The sequence below is a fragment of the Trachymyrmex septentrionalis genome, unplaced genomic scaffold (assembly GCF_001594115.1).
Source record: "Trachymyrmex septentrionalis isolate Tsep2-gDNA-1 unplaced genomic scaffold, Tsep1.0 scaffold83, whole genome shotgun sequence".
NCBI classification, from domain to species: Eukaryota; Metazoa; Arthropoda; class Insecta; order Hymenoptera; family Formicidae; genus Trachymyrmex; species Trachymyrmex septentrionalis.
Window position 1 is genome coordinate 1,211,270 of NW_017306018.1, and position 10,255 is coordinate 1,221,524.

The 10,255-nt window shown below is 31.9% G+C and overlaps 1 protein-coding gene across 1 annotated transcript in view; it reads left to right on the plus strand.

Annotated features, from left to right (window-relative positions):
* LOC108755010 (single-minded homolog 2) overlaps positions 1–10,255 on the plus strand; it is a 41,777-nt gene that overhangs the window by 30,318 nt on the left and 1,204 nt on the right. Inside the window, exons 6-8 of the mRNA XM_018497713.1 lie at positions 4,385–4,596; positions 6,670–6,776; positions 9,426–9,902. Coding sequence (XP_018353215.1) covers positions 4,385–4,596; positions 6,670–6,776; positions 9,426–9,902 — 796 coding nt within the window. The remainder of the gene's footprint in view (positions 1–4,384; positions 4,597–6,669; positions 6,777–9,425; positions 9,903–10,255) is intronic.

Below are 10,255 nucleotides of genomic sequence, written 5' to 3' on the forward strand. Positions count from 1 at the left end.
AAGCGATCTAGCATGCAAAATAGCATTGTATTCTTTAGACTTAATCAATTTAGAAAGGTTGAAACAAGTTTGAATTCCACGCATACTGCACTAAATCTAATGTCAAATTTAACCTAATGTGAATCGCCACTTTCTACTCAACTATATTGCTATTTTATACTAAAACAATAGTTATATTTGACACTATACAGTGCCAAATTTAATCGTTTTAGTATAATATATTTAGTAGGAGCAGTGGTGATTCGCATTAAGTTAAATTTGATACTATAAGTAGAGATTTAATAGTATGCAACTATTTGTAGCACTATAACTTTACTTATTATTATTGTACTAAAGATAAAATTATACTATAATAAAGATAAAATAAGTAGTGCTAAGTGTAAGTAAGAAATGTTTTACAAATCTTACTTGTTCAAAATACAAATTAAAAAATTAAAATAAAAATCACTTTTTAACTTCGAGAATAAATTAAATATAATTATAAATCGAATATAAATATTGCAAATAAATATATTAAGCTTCCGCGGTTATTAGCACGTAAATAATACATTTAAAAACAATAAGATATAATTTGCGAACAATTAGAATATACTTATATCAACGAAGTTAACTGCAAACTCTGAATAGTCCTCTCCAGTGCGGTAGTCAATGTTGATAATTTGTACTTGACTTCCATATTTACGAGGACTCAAATCCAAAGTTTTCAGTTAACTCTGTTGGTAAGTATATTCCAATTGCAAATTATATCTTGTCGCCTTCTATCGCCTTCACTGTTAAATCTATAGTGTAAAATTTAATCTACTTTAAGTCGCCATTGCTCTTACTTAATACATTGTTATATACTAAAATAATTAAATTTGACATTATATGATTTCAAATTTAACCATTGTTTTAGTATAAAATAACATCAAATTAAATTTAAGTTAAATTTGATATTGATATTGTAGATTCAAACTGTGTAAATATATGTATTTATTATTTACGCATTAACAATCGCAGAAGCTCATATAAGTAATTTATATTTGACAAATTAAAAATTTTTAAACATAATACAAGCTTACGATAATAATTATAAAAATGGGAAACAGTGATCGTTCTTTATAAAAACACGAGAGAAAGAGAGAGGAAAAGAGAAGAGAAGGCAGTTAAACATAATTTGTTTCGCTGTTTTATAATCCGAGATTTATGGCAGATGAAAACAGATTAAAGAAAGGATATGTCAGTTGCGATTAGTATTTTTATATTATATGTGTACAAAATCATAAACAGTATAAATATTAAATAATAGATGATCTAATGATGACTATATAAGTAGGGTTGTAATTGTCCCAGTCACGTTCGGTTCTAGTCAAACAGGAAGCACAACGGATTAAACGAACAGATGGTAAAAGCTCGCATCTAATCTACCTAAGAAAACATTTTATGCTTTTGATGTATTTCTCTTTCAATCTTTTTTAACAACTTATTGATAATGTTTATAATATATCAATACATATATGAAATAAATTTATTTAATATATAAAATATATATAAAATAAAATAAATTAATGCATAAAATTAAAACATATCAATATATCAAGTATTTATCAATATTTTACGAAAAAATTTAAAAAGAAAAAATCACATTATATTTAAATCTGTATTTAAAAATACAACAAATTGATGTAACATCTATATTGTTTTAAAATAATAAATAAAAAGAATAAAAATTAAACACAAATTGTAATAAGCTTCACACTAATTTTTTAACTTTATTATCTTATAAATCAATTAATCTTTAAAATTAATTAAATAAATGTTTATTAATATTGTTCACAAATCCTTAATTAGTGAATTAATTTAAAAAAGGCCTGTTTTAAGTATTATAGGTACATAATGTTAAAAAATGTTAAACAATGTCATACTATTATATTATATCATTATATGTATACGTGTGGAACTTCACATTTGAAAGATAAAGTCGAGATGCAATAAAAATAATTTTTTTTCCATTACTCTCTTTCTCTCAACAAGCTATAAACATACGTGCAACAAAAATCAATTTCAATCAATAAGTTATATTATCGAAACTATTAATCAGATTTATGCAACCCATCGTGCAAATGCGAAAAATCGCATATAGACACTAATCCCGATTTATGAACGGTGACGCCTTAATTTTCCGAAATCGAGTAAAATTGTCCGCATTAACTTTCCCTGTGTGTCGTTAAACTTTCGACATATGCTCGGGCAATAACGGACGATACTATTGTTCTGAGAAGGGAGACGACAAGAGGAGGTGAAGGGACCTGCGATGTACCTTACACTTGCTAACCGAGGAAAGCAATCCTTACAGAGGAAAATGTTTGACAAATAGCTCGTTCTGGCCACGATGATGTTAACCCTCAACGAAATCACGCATAAAAATCCCCAATGGTGTCAAGCATAGTCATGAATACAACCCCTACGAGCTGTTAGATCAACCGAAAGAATCTTGGGGCTAGGGCGAATTTATCCCTATGGTACTTACATGCATAAAGACGGATTGTAGTTGGCTTTTCTTTTGTCGACGCGCGAACGGAAATGTTCAGATTAACAATTGCGTGAAATTCGAGTGAGAATCGAGAAAACTTGTTCCGAGTGCTTATCTGAGGATAATTTCGATAAGTCTTTTAAGAAAGATATTATACTCGGTCATCCTTGATGTCATAATACAACTTATCCACATCTGTTTGTCTTAAAAGCCACTGGCATTTTTAAGACTGCTAAAACTTCGGTGCAAAGATAAAGTTGAGAAGGAGTTACTTCTAATCTGGGCATTGCTATTAATTCAAAGTATCAATTCTTATACAGCACAGATCTTTTTTGCAATATTGCAGCAAACGTAAATTAACGTAAATTATAGACTTTTAATACTAGTACATATATATCAGAACATAATTTTCAGTCATAATTTCCAGCTTAGCAATCAGCAAGGTCACAAACACAAATAATTATTATGCACGCAATTCAAGCAAAAATGCATCGCATGTTTTAACTTGCTTTGTTCAACCAAACACGTGCGCGCGTGAATCTGCTACCGATGTGAGATTATGAGTAGTCGACCGTCCTCGTGTCAAACTTCTGCTCTTCTTTCGAAACTCTCTTCGAACCCTTTTCGCGTCACAATGCGCGCCGATGTACTAAAATTGCATACGAGGTGATGTATGCAACACGGTCATAATAAGGGGCTTATTTGCTTCACAAATTCGCCCTGCACTCGAGACCGGAGCGTGACGTTCAGCGAATCTTTTTTCGCGTCATCAGTCATTCAATTAAGCAAGAATTGTTAATTTACTGTTGTTCCACGCGAGTGTCCGTACTTCAACCGCGGCGCGCGAAAGAATCGCTTGAGTGTCGTACTTTACATACTCGGCCAAGAAATAACGTCGCGAATGCATTTCGAACCGCGAGTATGCATCAATGCGCTTTATGCACTCTAAGAATATTTATCGAAATAGATGGCATAAAAAAAAACAAAAAGATATTCAGATACTTTACTCAAAAAAATTGTGCTAATGTGCACACCGGTTTCTTTTTTCCCATTTTTCTCAGATATTATTCAAAGCTATTTTTAATCGATGTTAAAAGATATATAAATGAAATTTCAATTTAAAAAAAATTTATAGTACTACTTCTGTCTTTCTACAATCCTTAGAGTGGATTCTAATTCTAAAGAGTGATAAAAAGTAACAATTGAGTCAGTCTTGAAAAAAAGGGAGATTTCACTCTTTAGAGTTAGATTCTATTCGAAAGATTTTAAAAAGGTCGCTTCTGATTTTATATCATAAGAATATATTATACAGCATGTCCCAGAAAGAAAGATCAATATTCTGAGAGGTATCAGTCTGTTCGTATATGAATGTGTGATTGAACGGTTTTCGAGATTAAACATGCAGTTGCAAAATTATTGTTATAAGAAAGAGATACTACGTATTTTTTCTAATAATTCATTATTTAAAATGACACATCTTTTGCAATAATTTTTAAAATAATTTTTTAATTTTCTAATAAAATTACATTGTATAAAAAATTCCATTGTTAACATCAATGTATGAACCGCATTTAGAAGAGGACACACATTTATGTGAACACATTTTTATCAAAAATAATCGATACTCCCAGAATATGACTTCCTGGAACACCCTGTATATAGTCCATGAGTTGAAATTTTGTGGAATATAAATAGTAGAAAATTAAATAAAATGCTATCATTTCAAAATTTGATATATCATCTAATTTGGAAGATTATTAAAATTATAAAGCAAAATTATATATTTATATAATAAAATTATATAAATATAGTCTTTGAGAAACTTGAAAACGCAGAGTATGCATTGACAACCATTTTGATTTGATGTTTCAGGTCATACACTGTTCTGGTTATTTAAAGTGTGTCGTAGAGGCCCCTATTGGATCCGAATACGAGGACGGTGTTGGACGGTGCATCCGTAATGTCGGTCTAATGGCCGTCGGTCATTCACTGCCTACAAGCTCCATAACCGAAATTAAATTGAACCATAATATGTTCATGTTCAGAGCGTCACTCGATCTGAAACTCATATTCCTTGATGCTAGGTAAGATTTTACTGATATAGATATATATAATTTTTTTCAATATTCTCTAAAGATTATTAAATTTCATGTGTCAATCAAGGAAAATGATTTGTGTAAACTTAACATAATATGTAATATTATATATAAACTCTCAGAGTTTTGTACTTTTAAGATTACGTTTACATAGAATATTTACGTTATGTTTATGTTAAGTTTATAAATTATAAATCTTTTCCATATAGACACTAACAAGCAAACGTAATGAGTATAAAAATTATTGTAAACTGAACAATACACTATAAAAAGAAATAATTAAGTCTTATGACTGTTAATATTTCTGATTTTAATAATGATAAATAAAAAAATATATAAGTGAGATAGAAACTTTAGTTCAGTCTAATAAAGAACATAGGTTTCGATAATCCTAGATTGTTTACATAGATAACACGTAAAATATAATTTATATTGTATATATATAGATGTAGATTATTATATTTTATGGGTAAACGAATAACCTTATGTAATCTTAAAATATACAGCACAACTCTGGATCAGAGGTAGAATCTAGTAAGAGAGAGAGTGGAGGAATTGCAAACAGGGAGTAAACGCGAACGACACTATTATCTTATATTAGAATAGATAGTAATAACCTCTTATTTCTTACATCCAGTGAATAATCCGATATATACTCACTATAACGTGATCACAAAAAGCACACACGATTTAAGTTAAATACAATTACATGTTTTCAATGATTTTAATGTAAGGGAGAATAGGAGAGTCGCGAATGCTTAAGAAATAAAATAAAGTCAACAATTATTTATGAATTATAGAAGTCCTTATTCAAAGGATATTGATTTTAAATCACAATAATTAATATTTGTATGTTTACAAATATTAATTAATTTAACTTTAAATAAAAAACAGATTCGGCATTGTCTCAAGTGAGGGTAATAATTCCGAATGGCAAGATAATTGATAAATAATCATTGTCTTTATTTACTTTTCTCTTAGAGTTTCCCTATTCTCCCTTCTGATGACCATAAAATTTATCATTCTCACAGAAAGCTACGGGGAAATTCCTCTCATCATTAATCCTCTATTATTAATTGTATCTAAAACGTAAAGATTTTTCGGTTAAAACAAATAATAAACCAGAAAATTATGCGTTCAATGTAGAGATATGAATAAAATGCAATATAATACTATAAATATTATGATAACATTATTATATTTAAGTTCATATATGTATAATGTCTATATAGTATAAAAGGGCAAAAAAAATTATTTCTTAAATAAATTTTTTTTTCTGGGGCCGGATTTCCTCACATTGCGCGTTACTGAAGGAAGCGAGCGGTGTTGACTCGAGCACCGGGACACAGTGAATTATTTATTTCCAATGTAATTATAGTTGGGTGTCGTATTGCGCCATTAATATTTCGATGGAGGGCCCGCGCGGTGCTCCCGGTCGAGAGGGATACGGCCATTAAAATCAGTTTCGTGTTACCGCGCTGCCGCGTATCCTCTTTTTTTTTCCTCTCCATCCGCGGCAAATAAATATCCACCACCGGCGGTTCTGGCGAGCCCTACACACCCGCTCGCTTGCACTGGGAACGAACACGTGACGCAGTATAAATATAGCACGGATAGAAGCGCGATGAAATTTTATACATACCGTCGATCGGAATCGGCTCGCGCGGATTGTGCAAACTCGCGACGTTCGCACCGTAAATCCCGACGAAAACAAGCCCGATCCGCGGAAAGCGATCAAGGGACCTATCTCTGTGGCCTTTTGGACCGTACCTCTGCGTTGGAACATTGCGTGATTGATGTCGGGTGTTGCGAGTTACACAGGGAATAATTGCTTTTTTGTACAATATACGTGTTTTTTTTTACATTGAAAATAAAAAAAAAATAAAAAATTAAATAAAATAGAAAAATTAAATTAAATAAAAACAAACTTTTCAGAGAAGATTTCCAATGATTCTTTTTAAATAAAATTAAATAAACTCTCTAAAGAAAATTCTTTCTAGTGAAAAAAATATTAAACTTTTTAATAACGGTATCTGTATAATCTCTTTCGTGTTGTTACAGAGTAACTCCACTAACAGGCTACGAACCGCCAGATCTAATTGAGAAAACATTATATCACTATGTGCACGCATGCGACATTCTGCAGCTACGACACGCTCATCATGTTCGTAAGTGTTTCATTATGTATTAATAGATGTAATGTTAGATTTGTTTTCTTCTTCTTTTTCTTTTTCTTCTTTCTCTTAATTTAAGGCAGGCACTGTAATTCTCCACTTCCATGCCTCTTCTAGTTTCGGTCTTGAGACGTTCATACGAGTTCATCCAACACTTAGCCTGCTCAGAGATTTTTTAATTTGTGGCTTCTTGTTTTTCACTATCTTTGGCAATCACTCGTTGCCTTGTCATGGATGTTCCATTCTCGTTTCCTTCTAATTCATCGTACTACGTCCGGGGTCTTGCATCTTGCCGTATTATGTCGTTATGTATTCTGTTACACAGAATTGACACCTGCTATCCATCTCAAGATCTTCATTTCTATCGTTCTTATAATATCCATTTAGTTTCAGCTCTTGTTGCGTAAGCCAAGATTTGTTTTCTATTACTGAATTAGTATACACTTTTAGAAATTGAAGTAAGATAGATACATACATATTTGATATTTGATGAAAGCGAGAAAGAAAATTCTAGTGCAAGAACAAAACTAGATCTAATATTACAATTTATATTATTGAACGAAAATTCACTAACAATAATTTCACTGTAATTGTCATTTAGAACTCTCTGCTTAGTGATAAAGTACAGAATAAATTTATCTTTTATGTCACAATTTATTTATGTTTCTTTAAATAATTTAATTTAATTCTCCTTCTCTTTCAGTTACCTATTTTAATAAATTTTAATTAATAGACGTATATCTTTTAATTTTCAGCTTGCTATAGACGCATAAAAATATGTACTATATTTAAATGTTATTTACTTGTTTCAAATATTTCAAAAGTTTATGAATCCACAAATCTGTCACGGGCAAATTTATTCAAAATATATTCTGAATTGTAGTAGGTTTAATACTTTTCTCTCTCTCTCTCTCTCTCTCTCTCTCTCTCTCTCTCTCTCTCTCAATTAAGATTATTAAATTACAACAAATTTGATTTGCTTATTATGTAAAATCGTTCCTTCGGAAAATTTTATAATATTCTTCAAAAGAAAATAAATTCTTATTTTGAATATACATATAGATTTTTTTTATGTATAATATATATTTTATGTATAAAATATATTTTAAGACATATCAAGAAAATATTCTTTGTTGAAGATAATCGTTACTTACAAAAAAGTAAAACTGAGTAATTACTTTTATTAGCAATAGGATGATATTTTTCTCTATGTAATATTTCGTTTTATATTAAAATGTGTTTTTTGAAGGCATTTATTAATAGAAAAAAGTTTCCTCTGATTTTTCCTTTCATATAATACGCGCGATTAAGTACCAGTCACAGCATCTCTCTCTCTGCTTTTAGCGGATTATGCTCTTACATTTTCGCTCGTGTTTTCCCGATTTAAAGGTCACCTATTTCTGTCTGAATAATATCACCGAAACACAAACCGGAAAATATTTTCCTTCGATAGTTTCTTCGTTGACCGACGGTCCGTCGCAGATTCTCTCAAACGACGTCGGCACAATATGTCGATGAGGATAAGCTCTTTGTGAACCAAGAGTAGCTGACGCTGCTTAACTCAACTCGACACCCTTACGAAACATCCTTTGATCTTACTTCGCGTGCTACTCGTGCACGGACAGCTATCGTCCGTATATTTTTCGCTCTTTCTTATATGTTTTTTCTTCAGAGCGACATCACGCGCGTTTATTCTAAGTATGTACATATGTGGTGCATCTAGGGTGTAGATTATTGATTGAACAACGCTGCCACAGCGCGTCGACGAAAAGAGGCGGCTGCTGGGTGCGCATCTATACGTGTGAAAGAGAGAATGAGAGAGAGAGAGGGGGGGAGGGGGTGAGAGTGACGATAAGAGCGGTGCGCGGATAGAAGGGAGAAAGGTTTAGCGAGAGGTGTGAGCGAGGTAGGAGGCTGTTACTGCTATCACTGTTTGAACAGACTCGCAGTTTCACGAGCGCAAGGGAGTCTGACATAATGCCACTAATGTCTGCGCCTGAGGATTGCTCGACGTCGCAAATATCATACCGCTCGATTTTTTTTTTTTGTGATTGCGCGTGATGGTAGCTACGCCATGAATATCCACAAGATTTTTTTCTTGAGAAATCGCAAATGAGAGACAATCCTTTTTGCATTATAAAAATTGTTTTCTTTCAATTTCGGATTTTTATTCCCGTTTATTTTTCATTCTAATGCCATTATCAGAGATAGCAGCAAACTAACGGTTACGTCTGATTTTGAGTGATATCTCTGATTATTCAATAACACAATTCACAGAACAATCAGCATTTTCTTTCGTACATCATTCTATTTTATTACTTTACTATCCATCAATGCAATATTTGAATGTAATTTAAATTATATATACAATATAATCAACAAAGGCTTTAGTTATAAATAATAAGAGTCAAAACAAGGAGCGTATAAGCGTAGTACAGGATATTTTTGCCTAATTTGTTCTTTATTTATATATATTTATTGTCAAAATAAAGAACAAATTAGATTAAAAAAACCAGCACTAGACTTATATGTTCCTTGTTTGGACTCTTATTAAATTATATATCATGAAATTTTACATCAAGTGTGTAATTAGTTTACTAATTAATTGTTAAAAGCTGGTGGAAATTATTACCCTGTTGACAGTGTTGAGGAAAGGTCAAGTGACAACAAGGTACTACAGGTTTCTGACAAAAACTGGTGGTTGGGTATGGATGCAGTCATATGTGACGATCGTGCACAATTCACGTAGTTCGCGTCCGCACTGCATTGTGTCCGTGAACTATGTGTTGACGGCTACCGAAAACACGGGCTTAGTTTTGAACTGCGAACAAAAGTCATCCTGCTCGAGCCCAGGAAATCCGCCAAGCGCTCCCGTGTCGACGCCCGTGACTATTGGTACGAATGACCTGGACAATCACAGCCCAAGTCCACCTTCTTATCGTAGCAGAACCAGGGAACCGCCCGATACTGATTATGCTGACAGTTCCGGTTATCCCAACTCGGAGTACATGACAGGTTCGACCAATCACAGCCATTACCCGTCGACCTATGCATCGCACAGTATTAATGGTGCCCAGGAGGATAGCGCTTACTACAGTTCAGATTTGTTCTATCCGTACAGTGGTAAGTCTTATAATTAGTTCATATCTTGGAAATTCATTTGCATTTGGAAATGTGCGCGTAAATTAAAATAAATGGAATTATAAATAAAGTCCCACGATAAAATATAGTTTTTCTAAAGTAGTCTTTAGATTCAGTAACGATATCTTTTTCTTACAAATTATAAACTATTGAATTTTTCTTACAAATTATGAATGTTAAATTATACAGTCCAATAAAGACTAAACAAGATACGCATTCTTTTTTAGAAGAAGAAGAGAAGAGAGAGTGGTTATTTCCTTAACTTCTAATCTTAAATACTATTATACTTTATAAAATATACAGTCAGACATACAATACATATAACGATATAT